The 17,726-nt window shown below is 41.1% G+C and overlaps 1 protein-coding gene across 1 annotated transcript in view; it reads left to right on the top strand.

Annotated features, from left to right (window-relative positions):
- USP24 (ubiquitin specific peptidase 24) overlaps window positions 1-17,726 on the top strand; it is a 185,993-nt gene that overhangs the window by 121,781 nt on the left and 46,486 nt on the right. The window contains exons 36-42 of the mRNA XM_044674790.1: window positions 2,169-2,328; window positions 2,772-2,927; window positions 3,901-3,971; window positions 8,418-8,578; window positions 11,508-11,569; window positions 16,425-16,616; window positions 17,100-17,217. Coding sequence (XP_044530725.1) covers window positions 2,169-2,328; window positions 2,772-2,927; window positions 3,901-3,971; window positions 8,418-8,578; window positions 11,508-11,569; window positions 16,425-16,616; window positions 17,100-17,217 — 920 coding nt within the window. The remainder of the gene's footprint in view (window positions 1-2,168; window positions 2,329-2,771; window positions 2,928-3,900; window positions 3,972-8,417; window positions 8,579-11,507; window positions 11,570-16,424; window positions 16,617-17,099; window positions 17,218-17,726) is intronic.

The raw sequence follows: 17,726 nt of genomic DNA on the forward strand, positions 1-17,726 counted from the left end.
AAACATTGAGTGCTCATGGGTAGGCTGGGCTAACATAATAAAAATGACCATTCTACCTAAATTAATTTACTTATTTAGTGCCATACCTATCAAACTACCAAAAAACATTTTTACTGAATTAGAGAAAACTATAACAAAGTTTATTTGGAAGAACAAAGATCAAGAATATCAAGGGAAATAATGGGAAAAAAACGTGAAGGAAGGTGGCTTAGCAGCACCAGATATTAAACTATACTATAAAGCCACGGTCACCAAAACAATATGGTACTGGCTAAGAGACAGAAGGGAGGATCAGTGGAATAGACTTGGGATAAGTGATGTCAGCAAAACAGTGTATGATAAACCCAAAGAGCCCAACTTTGGGGACAAAAGTCCACTATTTGACAAAAACTGCTGGGAAAATTGGAAAACAATATGGGAGAGATTAGGTTTAGATCAACATCTCACCCTACACCAAGATAAATTCAGAATGGGTGGAAGACTTGAATATAAAGAAGGAAACTGTAAGTAAATTAAGTGAACACAGAATAGTATACTTGTCAGATCTCTGGGAAAGGAAAGATTTTAAAACCAAGTAAGAGTTAGAAAAAATTACAAAATGTAAAATAAATAATTTTGATTATATTAAATTAAAAAGTTTTATGCAAACAAAATCAGAAGGGAAACCACAAAGTGGGGAAAAAAATCTTTATAACAAAAAATTCTGACAGAGGTCTAATTACTCAAATATACAAGGAGCTAAATCAATTGTATAAAAAAATCAAGCCATTCCCCAATTAATAAATGGGCAAGGGACATGAATAGGCAATTTTCAGATAAAAAAATCAAAACTATTAATACGCACTTGAGAAAGTGTTCTAAATCTCTAATAATCAGAGAAATGCAAATGAAAACAACTCTGAGGTATCACCTCACACCTAGCAGATTGGCTAAAATGATAGCAGGGGAGAGCAATGAATGCTGGAGGGGATGTGACAAAATTGGGACATTAATGCATTGCTGGTGGAGCTGTGAACTGATCCAACCATTCTGGCTGGCAATTTGGAACTATGCTCAAAGGGCTATAAAAGACTGCCTGCCCTTTGATCCAGCCATACTATTGCTGGGTTTGTACCCCAAAGAGATCATAGATAAATAGACTTGCACAAAAATATTTATAGCTGCGCTCTTTGCAGTGGCAAAAAACTGGAAAGCAAGGGGATGCCCTTCAATTGGGGAATGGCTGAACAATTTTTTTTATTTTTTAGATGGTTTAACTATTTTTTTTAAACCCTTACTTTCTATCTTGGAGTCAATACTGTGTATTGGCTCCAAGGCAGAAGAGTGGTAAGGGTAGGCAATGGGGGTCAAGTGACTTGCCCAGGGTCACACAGCTGGGAAAAACGGTTTAACTATGAATACATCTAATGGATGTTTTACAAATATGGTTCCAAAAGTAAGAAATTTCCACCTTTGTTATAAAAAAATATGTGTGAAAATAAAAGTTTAATAGCAGCAACCCAATTTACTTCCTGGGGCTAATACAAATATACTCGGATCTTTTGTCCTAAAGAGAATGGCTTTAGATTTGGTATCATAAATAAAACCAGTTTAATGATTAAGTCATGTAGGTTACAGTTGTGGTATTGCCCTATATTTATTTTCTAAACATTTAGAGGAGCCCCTATTTGGAGATGCAAATGGAGAGGAAAGGATTGATTTGCTCCTCCTGATGTATTTGCATCACACTTGACAATGATACAATCCTATCTATCTCTTACTCATTTAAGACTCTCCACAACCAGAGATAGGTTGGTGGGAGGGTGATAAATCCCATGCTAGCTATGCACAACCTATAGTTTTAGGGGATGGGGTGCCTTGGTCTGGGTGACAGAACTAAGGAAAGAGCCAGGGCTAGAGAAGCAGCAGGAGCGCTGCCTTGGGGCTGCAAGGCCTGAAGTTGGGTTCTAGGCTGCCCTGTGCACCGTTAGAGCTGAGGAGTTCCTTGTCCTCCCCCACCTCCCTTGACTCTCTGTGTCTCCCAGCCCTTCATTCTGTGCCCTGTTGGTGATGTGACCCCTGACCCCTCCTCAGCAGGAGAAGGCGGGCCTCCTAGTTTGTGAGACAGAAGGAGGGAGGGAGTTCCCATTCCTCTTCCCCCACTAACTCCTTTCTCCATACTCCTTTAGACAATGGATGTCAATGATTTCACTTCTACTGTGGCTTGTTTCATGAGGCTGTCCTGGGCTGCAGCTGCTGGACGTCTTGACCTTGTTGGGAGTAGCCAGCCAATAAAAGAAAGCAACACTTTGTTTCCCATCGGAATTCGAAACAGACTCAGCAGTTCAGGTATTGATTTCAAGGAGATGAAGTGCATTGCATGGGAGGGTTGGAAGTCCTTCTATTGGGGCAGCTGCCACCACTTCCAGGCATCAGAAGCTCTCTCAAGAACTCTTGACAACCACATTCAAGAGCAGACCTTTGGCCAAATGAAACATAGGTTTCTTTTTGGCTTGACCGTCTGGTTTCTATTGGACAGCAAGTTGTAAAATTGACTGTACAGGGCCACTTACCTGCTTTATGTAGTTTCCCAATTCATTGAAAACAAGATTTATTCTTGATGATCAAATACCTCAATGACTAAAACAGTCAAAATCAAAAGCTCTTCTTCCCTAGCCTGAAACACTTCATTTGACTGGAGACCCTGAGAAGTGGGGGGGGGGGTTATTGTGGGGCTCCCACTGCTGGAGCTGAGATCACTAACCTTCTTAGAGGTTCTTTATGTGACCCAGGAAGCAACTGCAGTTCTGGGAGTGAAGGCGAGCCAGTAGCCCTGCATGCAGGAATCTGTGTGAGGCAGCAGTCTGTGTCTACAAAAGATGCTCTCATTGCTGGTGAGGCCTTGTCTCTGCTGGTCACCTGCCTCCAGCTTCGGAGTCAGCAGTTGGGTAAGGGATCTTTTGGTGGTCGTTACTGGTTCTTTTTGTTGGGCCATGACTTTGGACACCTTGGCTTGGCTTCTGGGATGCTTAACATTTGCTTAAGTCAAGGACTTAACAGAGATTAAGGAAAGATGTTCTGCAGTTAGCCGCTTAGAACTGTCTGAGAGTACAACCACTGTGGACTGGGGCCCTGCGGGGAGGGGGCAGAACCTGTGACCCTTGGGTGGGTATGTGAGGTGGAGGAGCTCAATGCATTAGTTAATTTGCACCATTTAGGTGCTTCATTGTTGAAATTCTCCTAGCTCAAATTGTATTTATCTTTCAGTCCGCACTCACTTCCTGCTGTGTGCCAGGAGCAATGCCAGGCACCTGGCCTACAAAGTAAAAGTGAAGCAGTCTGCCCTCCAGAAGCTCTTATACACTAGAGCAGTGCTGGGCAAACTTTTTAAAGAAGGGGCCAAAGGAAAGGAAATGCTCCTCTGTCAGTCTGTTTCTAAGGCAACTCTTTCGAAGTTTCATTGTATTATATCCTACTCATTGTATTCGTCAGATTAGGAATAATGTCTGGAGGCCAGATAGGACATTTCAGGGGGCTGCCTTTGGCCCTCGGGCGGTAGTTTGCCCATTGCTGCTCTAGAGTTCATATTGGTGTTTCAGCTGCAGAGGTAGCAATGAGCTTAAACCAAAACGAGGTTTCTGCAGATGAATAGATTCCTTTTAAGGAGGTATAGAAGGCTGTTGAGTAAAGCATTCCCTTGGAGAGAAGGGAATCTCGGCATAAACTTGGTATCAACTATCAGGCCTGCTAGCTATATCATTAGGAAGAGGGAGTAACCAGAAGGGCCCATCAGGTCTAAGTAAAAGCCACTGGTCAAGCTGAATTTAAAAAGTAAATATCCCAAAGCTCTTAATTTTGTCTGTAGAACTTTGATGCTTTTCTCTTTTTACACTGCCTAATTCTCCTGATTCCTGTTCTTAGCATCCTTCTATAACTTGCCATGTGTTGCTGATTTTATCATCGATATTCTGCTTGGATCTCCAAGTGCTGAAGTGAGTATATTTTTTAATTGTTTAAAATGATTTGGTCCTATTTCATTTTGAAATCTGACATATCTTAAAGTTTAACCCTACTCCTACCCCCACCCACCCTCATTTTAGTCCCCTCAGTCAGGTGGCATCCATAATCCACTCTGGGAGCTGCTCCCCTTTGTGCATCCTTACACCATCTGTAGCCTCTGGCTTTCTTACATATCCTAATTCATGTCAGAGGCCAAATGTTCCAGGTGGCTCCTGCCCAGCAAGGTTAGTGTCAGGGGCTCCTTTGTCCTCACTCTGCAGTGTGGCCACAGAAACCACTCCAAGACTCATAAGATGGGAACACTTGGGAATGGATGGTTATCGCTTTTCTTGATGGACACAAAAAAAATTTTATAGTTTGAAAAAAAAAATTCTTACATTTACTTATATGGAATTATGCCAATTTAAATCACAAATTCTAAGACTCCTACATTAATTCCATAAAACTTCATTCCATTTATAGCTGTTAGAATTTACTGTCTAGTAATAGATTTCTTGATCATTAACTGAAACAAGTTAATATTAGAACAAATTGTCCCACCCTTTGAGAGCCTCCTAAAGCAATCCATCCATCAGCAAATACTGGGGCCAGACACTATGCTAATAAGCTAAGCACTGTGGAAACAAAAGATCAAAGTGATGATGAACAGCCCTTACGGGGTGCCAGAGGGCATGGAGCATGCCTGGCATCTACCTGACCTGAGTTCAAATGGGGCCTTGGATACCTCCTAGCTGGATGATCCTGGGCAAGTCACTGAACCTCTCTGTCTCTTGTTTTTTCATCTGTGAAATGGAGGTGATAATAGCACCTGCTTCCTAGGGTTGTTGTGAGAATCAGATAAGAAAATAATAATAAAGTGCTTATACAGTGCCTGGTTCATGGTGTTAACTGTTAATGTGAATATTATCTTACCCTAAGCACACCACTGAACCTCTCTGCCTCATTTTCTTCATCAACCTTTGTGATCTCTTCCAGCTCTAAGTCTTTGATGCTAGAAAACAGTATCTGCTCTCAAGATGTCTGTGTCCTCTCAAGGGAGGTGTGTGTGTGTCTGTCTGAGGAGTTCCCTAAGCCTGTCCTAAATCTAGACAGTTGTGGTGAGAGGAAGCCTGGCAAAAGGGAGACTCAGAAGAGTCTCATTGTGAGCAGGTTGAGTCTAGATGAAGGGAGGGATGGTTTCTCATGAATGAACCAGGAGAGGACCTACCACCTGGCCTGCCAGGATTCCTTGAGGTTGATTACAAAGAGAGCTTATTTAGGGCCTGCTTGTGAGGGGCTCAGTTTGGTCCTAATGAAAGTAGAAAACAATGAGTATTTTAGTAATAGAAAAACTTGAAGCAGGTAAGTCAAATAGGAGATGATTGCCATCATCCAGATGAGAGCAATCAGGGCTTGGTCTTAGTTGGGAGCTGAGTGAGTGGAGAGAGGACTCTTGAGGTGAGGAATGTTGCAAAGGTTGAATTGACCAGATTGGACAGCTGATGGAGTTAAGGGAGGGAAGAGGCAGAGAGGATCTAATGTTAGGATGGCCCATTTGCAGGAATGACCTTTGAAGCTCAAGCAGCCATTGATGGAAATGGGGGTGGGGTGGGGGTGGGGATTGGGGATTTGAGAAAACAATGATTTTTTTTTAATATATTTAACTTTAAGTATCTAGTAGTCAGTTAGAGGTATATGACTAGAATTCAGGAGAGACTGGATATAGAAATGTAAGAGTTGTCTGCATACAGAAAAAAAATTAATTTCAACCATTGGGGTGGGCTTGAAGAGTTCACTAAAGGAAAACATCTATTTATTCATTCATATTTTTTTTAAGTCCTTACCTTCTGCCCTAGAATCAATACTCTGTATTGGTTCCAAGGTAGAAGAGTGGTACGGGTAGGCAATGGGAGTTAAGTGACTTGTCCAGGGTCACACAGCTGGGAAGGGTCTGAGGTCAGATTTTAACCCAGGACCTCCTGTCTCTAAGCCTGGCTCTCTATCCACTGAGCTACCCAGCTGTTGAAATCTATCCAACATTTCCAGGAAATCTGATAAGGACGGCTTAGGTGATAAAGAAAGAAGCAGGAGCCTCTGGATTTCTGTCAGCTCATGCTGCTCCATAGTGCCATTGAGTCACAAGTTTAATATATACAGAATTCAAACCTCATTTCACAAAAAGGCACAAAGAAACTTCACAGTTGCGCAGAAAATACAAATTATGTCATGTCAAAAGAGCCTCAATTGCTTCAAGGTAGAGATAGTTTGGAATAGAACAAGGTCCAAGGCTGAATTCTAGCCGCCTTATTATCAGTAAACTAAGTCTGGGAATATTTTTCTCTGGCAGAAAGCCCCTGCTGGAATGAGGTTTTGACCTTGGCTATCTGGCAGCAGCTTCAAGCCCAAGCGGCTACATTTCTGACCAAGGGAGAAAATGTTAACCTCTTGACTCCTGGTTTGCTAAGAACTTAGTTTTCTAGTAAGTCTAATGTTTCTCAATAAGAAAAGGTGTGAATCAGAAAAGGAGTCAAAAGAGGAGTCAAAATTTTTATCTTAAATAGCCCACCCCGTCTTGCTTTGACTTGCATAGCAGAAGGGTCAATACACGGCTCTGCCGGACTAAATTGACCTTTTGATGGGGTCCAGATAAAAATATCTATTTGAGACTCTGTTTCTCTTATTGGCCTCCCACAACCAGCTTCCCCCTAAAAGAAAACATTTAGAGAGAGAAAAGAAAGGGACCCAGAATAGAGCTTTGGGACCTAATCACAACTGGGGGGAGATAATCTGTATTAGCCAGCAAAGAAGACCAAGGGAGAATAATCAGGGGAAAAAAAGAAAGAGGATAGTGTGATATAAACCCAGAGAGACCACAATGTTTATGGAGAAAGGCTGGACAGTTAAAAGAAGAGTGTATTCTGAGTGAACTTTAGGGAATGCCTTCTGTTTGGTTTGAAGGGAGAAGAAATCATTAAACCAATATCACTTTCTTATTTTATTATTCTTTTATATCCATTAGCAATGATTTTGAAGTGTTTCCTATATGGGACATCATATCATATAGGATGAAATTTTTATTTTTAATACCTAGAGACTTAGATTCCTTGCCATCGGATACTAGAGCTAGATCCATTTCCTTCTCTGAATCATTTTACAGATGAGGAAGCTTGAGGTGAAATGACTTGCCCAGGTTCACACAGCTAGTAAATATTCAAGGCCATATTTTAATTCAGAAAAATGAATCTTTCTGACTCTAGGCCTAGTATTCTATCTACTGTGACATCAAAGGTGACACAATTGGTCATAATCAGAAATGGATTTCCCTTGGTCAAACATAAAACTTCATTTTATGCCTCAGACAAAGCGTAGAGATTAGATTGGCTATAATGTTTTGGTGTCCCAGGTGAACCAAATGACAAATCTGATCCATATTTATATATAACTTTATAAAGATATTTAAACTTTTAAGTCATTTTTTGATATTCATATATATCAAAGCAGCTAATGTCATGGTACATAGGAAGCTGGACCTGGAATCAGGAAGATCTTAATCTTAATTCAAATCTAGCCTCAGATACTAGCTATGTGACTTTTCTAAGAAAAGAGGGAGTCTGGGGAATGAGAGGAGAGGAGATGAGAGACAAAGGCAGAGAAGGGAGAGAAACAGAATCATTCTTAGAATTTTTTTAAGCTCCTAAATTTTAAATGAATTCAATTAAAAATCATCCAATTAGTATTTAAAAAGGAATCTTATCATTAATCACAACCTGAATAAAATATATCAACCCAAAGCAGTGAATTTAAAATAGGTGAATAAAATTTTGAAGATAAGCTTCCAAAAAGAGAAAGAATCAGGGAAAGAATGCTGACATGGTGAAATGGGTAAAGCTGTAAACTTCCCACTACACCAGTAGAGAACCTTCAAAAGGAATGTATGATGAACAAGGAGTCAAGATATCTGGGTTTGAGATGCTAACATTGTCACATGGACCATGGAGAACTGACCAGGAGGATTAGTCTACCAGGGATCAGGGAACAGAATCGGAACCCAAACCCAAGTGCTCAGAGGGACCGTGGGTGTCTACTAGCTCATCTTCCCAGAATTTGATGACAATGTTGGTTCTTTAGGGACATGGACAAGTACATGTGCTGGGATTTGAGAGATAATTCAGAGGCCCCTTTTCAGCTAGTGGCACCCTAGTGCACAGAGCTTTGGGACTTGTTGGCAGGAGGGTCTGAGTTCAAATTCTACCTTAGACATTTACCAGCTCTGCGACCTGACCAATTTTCTTAAAACCTCTGCTATAAACCAAAGATACTAATAAATACACTAATAAATACCATTCTCCCAGGATTGTTGTGAGAATTAAATGAGGTAATATTTGTAAAGTACTATATAAAAATTATGTCCACTGTCACCAATAACACTGTTGTTTCAGATTCGTCATGTTGCCTGTGATCAATTGTATACTCTTAGTCAGACGGATACTTCAGCTCACCCAGATGTGCAGAAGCCAAATCAGTTTCTCCTCAGTGTCATTCTTACTGCTCAGTTGCCCCTCTGGTCTCCAACTAGTATCATGAGAGGAGTCAACCAGAGGTAAGAAGGATTCTGTTCTGTTTGTCCATTTTTTGGCTGACATCTCTTACATGGGTAATCCCTTGTATGTCACAGCATAAAGGCTGTCTCAATATCTCCTTTGCTGGGTTTGGCCAAGCAAAATAAGAACATTCCATTTCTTCAAGGAAGGGGCTGGCTGGTTGTTCTTTGCCCCTATCTCCTTCCAAACCCCTTCAAGTCCAGGGATTTAGGAAGAAGTAGAAAGCACTGTGTGCAATGTTAGAATATGTTCTCAGAACCCATATTACTGTCTGTGAGCCCTCAACCCCCATGATTCAGTTATCCTTTATGACCCTCAGATCTCTACTCCTGCTCTCCCCTTTCCCTCTAAGTTTCCTATTTCTAGTTGCCTGCTATACATTGCAAACTAGAAATCCTATAGATCTTCTATACTCAACACATCAAAGACTAAACTCATTGTCTTAATGCCTAAACTTTCCAACTTCTCCATTACTGTAGAGGGCAATGACATCTGCCTTCCAGTTCCTCAGGCTCACCTTCCTAGGAATCCTCTTTGGCTTTCTCCTTTCTCTCTCATCCCTCACCTCCAAACTATTGCCAAGGCCTGCTGATATCACCTCTGCTGCATCTCTTGAATATGTCCCCTTCTCTCCTCTGCCTATGCCACTCCATGGTGCACTCACCCCTGGACTATTACAGTGGTCTGCAGAAGACTCTGCCTGCCCCAAGTTTGTCCCCATTGTAAAAGTGAAAATTAATGGTTGGACAATAATTTTATGAAATTATGTGATCACCAATATTTATTATATCTTGAGTCAAAAATTTATTTACAAAATAGAGGGGAAACAATAAAGTAGAGAAATGTGAAAGAGGTTAGAGAAAATACCTATACTAGTCCTCAGAGGGCCAGTGGTGACCACCACGGCCTCCTCAAAGTTGGAAAGTAGTCTCTCCAGAAGCTAAGAAAGGAGTCAGCCCTTTTCACTCACCCAACGAAGAAGTCTAGGAGTTAGTCTAAGTTGAAGCCGAGCTCCAAGTCCATGATCCAAGCCACAGTCTCCAGCAAAGCTCCTTTGAAGACTATCTCCAGAAGACACTGTCTTCAGATATCTTCTATAATGGGAAATAACCAGGGAAGTTAACTTAATATTATCTGTGGGCTCACAATGGGGTGTGAGGGAGACAGGAATGTCAGAAGGCAGGACCAAACAAGGTAGGGAGACCAGGTTTAACTACTAAGGAGGTATCTGTTAACAGAAATGGCAGTTAGGCCCCAACAGTCACTCTGCACCATCTAGGCAAGGCAAATGGCAAGAGTTTATAACAATTTTAATTAAGGAAAAATAGTAAAGAATGGGAATAGGGGTTTCTATACTTTCAGACTAAGGGCTAACCACAGGGTCAGGGCCAGGCAGGGCCCAGAGAATAGCAGGACTGGAGTAGGAATCCTCACAGCAGAGTCCAGAGATGTTATCAGGATGCCAGGAGCCAACTCCTCCAGAACTGATGGTCCAAAGCAGCCCAGTGGGGAGAGGAGCCTGCAAGCTGTCCACCAGATCACAGGCCACTTCCCTACTCAGTGCTATCTTGCAGGATTGATGCCCTCTGCTTTCAACCTTCACTCTCCAAGATCCCAGGGAATCAGGTACAGCTCCACTAGCTCTGAGGTCTCCCAGGGTCAGTTACAGCTTGTCCCACCAGAGAGAGCAAGCCACTTCCTGCTTCCACAATCTGCCTCAAGCCGAAGGATTTTGTGGCTTTTATGGTGGCTCTTTGTCCCTTCCCCTCTTCACAGGGGCCAATTACAGTTTCCAAATTGTCTAGCACTGTCCAGGGTGCACTGTCTGTAGGATCGACTTCTCACCTTCTGAAGCTTAAGTCTCATCTAAGGGTGTGAATTTTCTAAAATTTATCTTCTGGAGAGGTGAATACTCATCCTGGCTGATTGAGTTTCTGAGGGTGTGAATTCACTAAGTGGATCGTGAGTTCCTCCACCTAGTTCAAGCTTGTGTTGATTCAATCAGAAGGTGGACAAAGGAGAGTTAATCCTGTCATCACAATCTAGTGAGGTACTTAAGTTAGCTTAACTCAGGATAGACAATAGAGCAAAGAATTCTCTTTCACACCATGCCAGTCCAGCCTCCACTCAGCTGACACAGTGACCTTTCCAAAGCACAGGTCTGACCAGAACCAGTCAGAGTTCAAGCAAATTCATTGAGCTCCTACTATGTGCCAGGCTCTGTACTAAGTGCTAGGGATGCAAAGAGGCAAAGACAACCCCTGCCCTCGGGGAGCTCATGGTCAAATGAGGGAGATGACTCACAAAGAGTGGAGGAAAAGGTGGAGAAAGGAGCCTTAAGGACCAGTGCAGGGACACTGGTATTTTCTATAGCTAGGGTGATAGAGAATTAGTCTGTGCATGTGTGAGGTACAGAGAACTCACCAGTGGTTCCTGTACCTTTAGAATCAATTTAGATTTTAGATGTCAAAGGGCTATTAAGGAAATATATGTAGAATTCTTCTGTGAGTTATTTATGGCCTTCTTTTACAATTTGTGAAGGATTTGGAGCCTTCTCAAAGCACAAATCAACCCTGCTTCTTTTCATGTGAATGGGCCGAGTGTTAGGTTTTTGCTGTCCTCTATCATAATAATTGTCTCCATTTCTTTAGTGTACAAAAGACATACTGACCTTTTCAGTTCAGTGACCTTGGTGAGATTTTATTCTCCCTATCTTTTAAGGCAGGATTTTGTTTTTAAGGAAATGCTTCTTGATGACCTCTGCAGGTAGGAAAATGTCAAAAATGGCTCCTTTATACTTAGGAAAATAGCTTGATCATATTTCTTATCACCTCATTATAGGAAAACTTCATTGTTTCATGAAAGCTAGCTTTACTTTTAAAACTAGTTCTCATTAGTGACAGTGACTTCTTTTTTTTTTTTTTTTAGGCTCTTGTCTCAATGTATGGAATATTTTGATCTGAGATGCCAGTTACTGGATGACCTGACAAGTAAGTTATATTTGACTTTTTAAAAAAACATAATCATGAAATTACAAAGTATATGAGATAGTCATAAGTGAGGAGATAGGGTTTTTCTATATTTTCTCTCATTTCCACTTCTGCCTCCCTAGACCTTGAAATTGTTGTTTGTGTATTGCTTGAAAGATTAACAACTTTTAAAATATGCAAACTGAGTTTTTGTTGCATAACTAGGGAATCATGAAAAACTTTTCAAATTAATATGTAGTCTATTATCATTAACCTATTCATATGTTATTGTTTAGATCATTTACTTTTGTTCCCTCTTCTATTTTGGAAATTCCCTTACAGTATAACATCCCCTTTGTTTCCTCTTCATTTTCCTAGTACCCCAACCAAAATTGGGCAAATTTGTAGCCAGAAGAGTCATTCAGATGAGTCTGTTTTGCACATTCATAGCTGATAATGGGTATGAAGAGGCCATTGAACTGAGTATGAACTGAGGCCATTGGCTAAAATTACATTTTGGGTTTATTGTCACCCACTCCTAATTTCCCTGGCCTTAGTCTGATCAAACATTGAGGATACCAGAATTAGTGAAAAATCTTAGTCTGTGACTTCCCCAAAACATGCAACAATGAAGAATTGGGGATTTGGGGTCCAAGGAAGTTTGTAGGGCTTGTACCACTTGTTGCAAATGTCAGAAAAGGATGCAGAATGTGACACTGAACTTGGATAGGATGTGGTCCCTGTCCTCATAGGGCTAGCAGCTACCCATTTCTCCCAAATGAGGTCAGACAGCATAATGAAAGCTTTCTATTTGCCATCACACTGTGTGCCAGATGGGAAAAAATACTTTTTGCCTATCCTTGAATTCTATTCTTTCCTGAAATGGGAAAGGATGTATGTGAGTAATACAGGGGGACCATGGACAGGCTACTGCACTGGGGTCACATTCACCTCCATACTTGCCATCTTGGTGAGCCCCTGAGGGCCTGTCAGAGCCTTGTTGATTTAGCCCAGTGGTTCCCAAACTTTTTTGGCCTACCACCCCCTTTCCAGAAAAAATATTACTTAGCGCCCCCTGGAAATTAATTTTTTTTTTTTAAATTTTAATAGCATGGAGGGGCAGCTGGGTAGCTTAGCGGATTGAGAATCATGCCTAGAGACGGGAGGTGCTAGGTTCAAATCTGGCCTCAGACACTTCCCAGCTGTGTGACCCTGGGCAAGTCACTTGACCTCCATTGCCCACCCTTACCACTTTTCCACCTAGGAGCCAATACACATAAGTTAAGGGTTTTAAAAAAAAATTTAATAGCAATTAATAGGAAAGAATAATGTTTCTACCTTTTTCATAAAATATAGTAAAGAAAGGTGTAAATTAGAAACATTGAACTTTTAAATTATGAAACTATTTATTGAACTCAGAATAGAATGTAATACAAAAAAAGTTAAAACCTGTGGCCATCACCGCTCCCCTGGATCGCTGCAGCACCCACCAGGGGGTGGTGGCGCCCACTTTGGGAATCACTGATTTAGCCTATAACATCTACACTATGAGTTTGTCATGAGGACACAGTGAATAGGTGTAAGGAAGGGGTCAGGTAGACATTTTAAGAACTTAAAGGATTATTGGCTTGGATGATGGTGTGACTTTTATAGGAGCAAGCAATTTGATGCCACTGTTGTGAGTCCTTGGCATGTTGGGTCTGAGTTAGCCCGTGAAACTTAACTCCTCCTGTGGTTCCTGGGGCCTAGCTTAGGTCTTGCTAAAATAAAATGATAGCCCGATTGACTTCCTGCAAAGAACACTGAATACTCTGGGAATTTTATGCCTTGGCATCAGCAAATGTTTAACAAGTCCTGACCATCTAGGACACCAGTCAGACTGCCAGAGGATGCTATCTGTGCCCAGCTATAATATGGAATTACACATGCCCAAATATGTCAGAAATGGCAGCAAAGTGCTTCATTCTGTCTCCCAGAGACATAAAGAAGGGAGAGCTGCCTTAGGAACAGAGGCATTCTCCCCAAAGTCTCCTGGACTCTCAGGCTGGAAGGCAGGAGATAGCATCAGGAAAAAAACAAATGACATGCTGCAAATGTAAACCATGTAGTTAAATGCAAAGGCACCAGTAGTTAGGGAAGTGAGGGTTTTATGAGAAGGGTGGTCGTCAGTGCCATCTGCTCCAACATTCAATAGGATAACAATGGAGAAAAGGCCTTGAGATGGAGCTCCCATGTTTTAGGTCATTGGTGATTTTAGCAAGAACAATTTCAGTTGAACGAGAATATTGAAAGCTAAACTGCAAGTGGTTAGAATCAGATGTGAGAGTAAGTGGTGTTATAAGTATAGTCAGGTCTTTCAAGGAGTTTGGTTGAGAAGGGGAAAGAGTAAGAGCAGGGATGATCAGATCAAAGGAGTTTTTTTTAAGAATGAGGAAGATTTGGGTTTGTTTGTAGCCACTGGGAAGAATCTAGCAGATGGAGAGAAACTGAAGATTGGAGAGAAGGTTGATTACTCTTGGGAACTCTGGAAGAAGTCAGGAGGGGATGAGCTTGAGGGTCCATGTAGAGGGATTGACCTTCATCATTAGAGATAGGAGTAGAGGAGGGTATAAATTGGAGGTGAAATCAGAAGGAAAGAATGGAGTTCTTAGTGAATGACCTTAATTTTATGTGTGCCTAAAGCGAAGTCCTCAGCAGAGGTTGGGAAGGTTCTGTGGGAATCAGGAAAGAAGAGGCAGTTTGGGGCAGGCAGGCTACCATGGTGAATGGGAGAAGAAATTCGTGAAGGAGAAAAACTAGGATTACCTTGCTATGTGAGGTCCATTGAAATTAGCTAGCATCAATTTGTATTGACCCCAGTCCACATTGTTGCTGCAGCTTCCATTCAGCATCACATGAGAAGTTAAGAAAACAAATAGTGGAAATAATCCAGAAGTTTTGGTGAGGCATGGTCAGTGTCAGGACAATGAGACCGGCTATTTGAAAATTAATGACAGTGTCAAATTGAACTAGTTCACCAAGTGATCAAGATTGGAGAAAGAAGGAATTGTGGTTACATTAAGAAGGATGGCCTGATAAAGTCCTCAGGGTTCTGAAAGGTGGAAGTCACAGGAACACAACACGAAGTATAAGTTAGAATTGGGGCATAGGCAGGGATGAAGAGAGAAAAGATTTTGGTTGGCTATTGGAATTTAGAATTCCTAAGGATGGTTATGTATGGTATGCTTGTGGATGGTGGCCGAAATTAAGGCTATTGTCATCCTTGGATTTGGTGTTGTATATTGACATTAGGGGTAGTGGAGGAGGAAGTCATGAGAATTAAGTAAATTAAAGACTTGGGAATTTAGAATGTTTAAGGGAACAGCATTTGGGAATGCATCGAAGTCCCCTAGAGCAGTGATGGCAAACCTGTTAGACTTGAGTGCCCAAACTGCAACCCTCATGTCGCATGTGAGCCCCTAGCCCTGTGCCCCACAACTACCCACCCCTCTGGCTTTACCCCAGACAGAGAAGGGAGGAAGTGTTCCCATTGGGCTGCTGGGCAGAGGGGCCCAGTGATAAGAGAAATGCCCTCAACCCCAAGTGGAGAGGAGGAGGGGAGCAGCCCCCTCTGGCACACATGCCTTAGATTTGCCAACACAGCCCTAGAGTAAAAGCAGAAGTTAAGGTGGACAGAAACATTGTAAGCCCAGCAATGAACTAATTAAGAAATGAGAAGTCCTGGAGGCTGGGAGATAATGGCTCCAGAATCTGGATCGGGTAACAAATTAGGTCATACTAGTTGCAAGCAGATGGAAATAAAAGAGAGGAAGTTTGAGCATTCCAAAGGGCACAGTAGGAGAAGCAGACAAATCTGGAATGGGACATTCTATAGCAGGGTTGAGACTGATGGAAGGAAGGAAGGAGCAGATAGAAGTGATTGGGGAGAGGGGTTTGTTCTCTGGGATTGCCAGGCTTAGTACTCACTCTCAGGCATGGTAAGGAGTTCATGTGAAATGGAACCAGAAGTACAAGGGACCCGAGTGGGAAGGGCCTTCAACAACTACATGAGGAGTAAATGGTGTTCGATATCTTGATGTAATCAATAGAGCAAACATTGTTCTAGTGCTCTGAAGTCTATAAAGGTCTTTACGTGCATATATTATATATTACTACCCCATTTGTTTCTAACAGCTCCATGAAGTAGGTCCTACCAGGTATTATCCTCATTTTGCAAGGGAGAAAACAGACCCCAAGACCAAAAGCCCCCAGTTGGCAAAGCCTGAATATTTAGGCTTCCCCTAATTTAGGACATATTCTCAGGCTGGAATTTTTGATTAATAATAGATACAATTTGCAAATTATGCTCTTTTGGTCTTTGAGATGGTTTGTATTTAACTTCTAGATTCCCCATTGCAATCTTATTTCCTGCTATTGTTACTTTATACTGGCTCCTTATAAACTTATTATACTGACCAGAGAGGGTAGGGTAGGATAGTGTCAAGGGGACTAGAACAAGGTATGAGTTTAACATATATTGGAAGGGAAAGAGGGATATAGTAAGATACAGGCTATTATTACACTAGCTTGGGTTTATGTTAATAAGGATTTATGCTGTGGTAAGAATAGTTGCTAGAAAATTGGTAGGAATTGGCCACTGCCTGGATATGATGGGAAAAGGCAATTTAAAGACAACTCCAGGATACGGTGATACCTCTGGCAGAGATAAAGCAGTCTGAAAGAGGGGCTAAATTGGTGGGGAAAGTTTTGTAGATATCCTAAGTTTGGTTTGGGTGCAGTGAATTTAAGGTACCATCATATCCTCCCTATGCTTTTAACAGTCTAAAACAAAGGTCTTATAAATTAAATCTTACTTTTTATGCTTTTCTCTTTCTAGCTTCAGAAATGGATCAGTTAAAGATCAGTCCAGCTACCATGCTAGAAGATGAAATTACTTGGCTAGATAATTTTGAACCTAATCGTACAGCTGAATGTGAAACCAGTGAAGCTGACAACATTTTATTAGCAGGACATTTAAGGCTCATCAAGACCCTTCTTTCACTCTGTGGAGCAGAGAAAGAAATGCTTGGTAATTATTACAATTATTACCTTAGACTACCAGATTGCAGAATATTTCAGTTCTCAGCTTATTAATATAGGTTAGCGTCTATTTTGGAAAAATAAAATGAGTTAGATACTAAATATTTCAGTGAAAATTGGTACTTTAGGTAGCAGGAAATCAGCTAGATCTTTAGTGCAGATCAGATTAAGACTTGGTATTTTCTGTAGAATGTTACTGTGTTGAGGATTTTATATCATCTGTTATTAATGACTGATGACTTAAAATTGCAGGAAAAGGAAAAAAAGGAAAAAAAAGAAAAAAAATTGCAGGAAAAGATAAGAATAAGTAGAACCTAGCAATATATCACTCTTACTTGCCACATCTGTCTTTGGGAGTGTGAAAAGTGTAAGATAGTTTGGGGGGTTTTTTTTTTGGTTTGTTTGTTTTTGTTTTTTACTCAATCCAGAGGTCTCTTTTGGTCCTCACTGCAAATAATGTGCTCTCTTCCAGGGTCATCACTTATCAAACCATTATTAGACGACTTCCTTTTCCGGGCTTCTAGGATTATTTTAAACAGTCATTCTCCAGCAGGCAGTGCCGCCATCAGTCAGCAGGACTTTCATCCAAAGTATGGAAAATACACACAATATATATTCAGTTGGAATCAAAATTCTACTTTGAAACTCTTGTTCCCATTATAATCAACTTTTAGGCAAAACTTTACAAATGGGAAAGCATAATTAACTATCTTTGTGTGTGCATTCACATGATCCTCTGTATAGGAGACCAAAGAAAGCACAGAGAGAGCTCACATTTTTGGCCCAAGAAGACCTGAGCAATCTGGCAAGAACAGAATATGTAATAGGAGTTGAAAGGACTTGTTTCCCAAGGACCTTTTGTTACCTTCTATAAACACAACCCATAGCTAACACCAGATCAAAAAGAAAAAAGAAACTCAAAATGCCCACCCCTCCCAACAACAACAAAAAGGAGTGGAATTCACAGTAAATGGTTGTGAAATAGAAATGGGATAAAAATTAATAAATACAGGTATTTAAGAGAAAACTTTATCTCTGTGACCTTGGACAACTCACCTAACTTTTCTGTATCCTGTATCAAAAAATAAGTCAGTTATAG

This window comes from Gracilinanus agilis, chromosome 4 (genome assembly GCF_016433145.1).
Source record: "Gracilinanus agilis isolate LMUSP501 chromosome 4, AgileGrace, whole genome shotgun sequence".
In the NCBI taxonomy this organism is placed as follows: Eukaryota; Metazoa; Chordata; class Mammalia; order Didelphimorphia; family Didelphidae; genus Gracilinanus; species Gracilinanus agilis.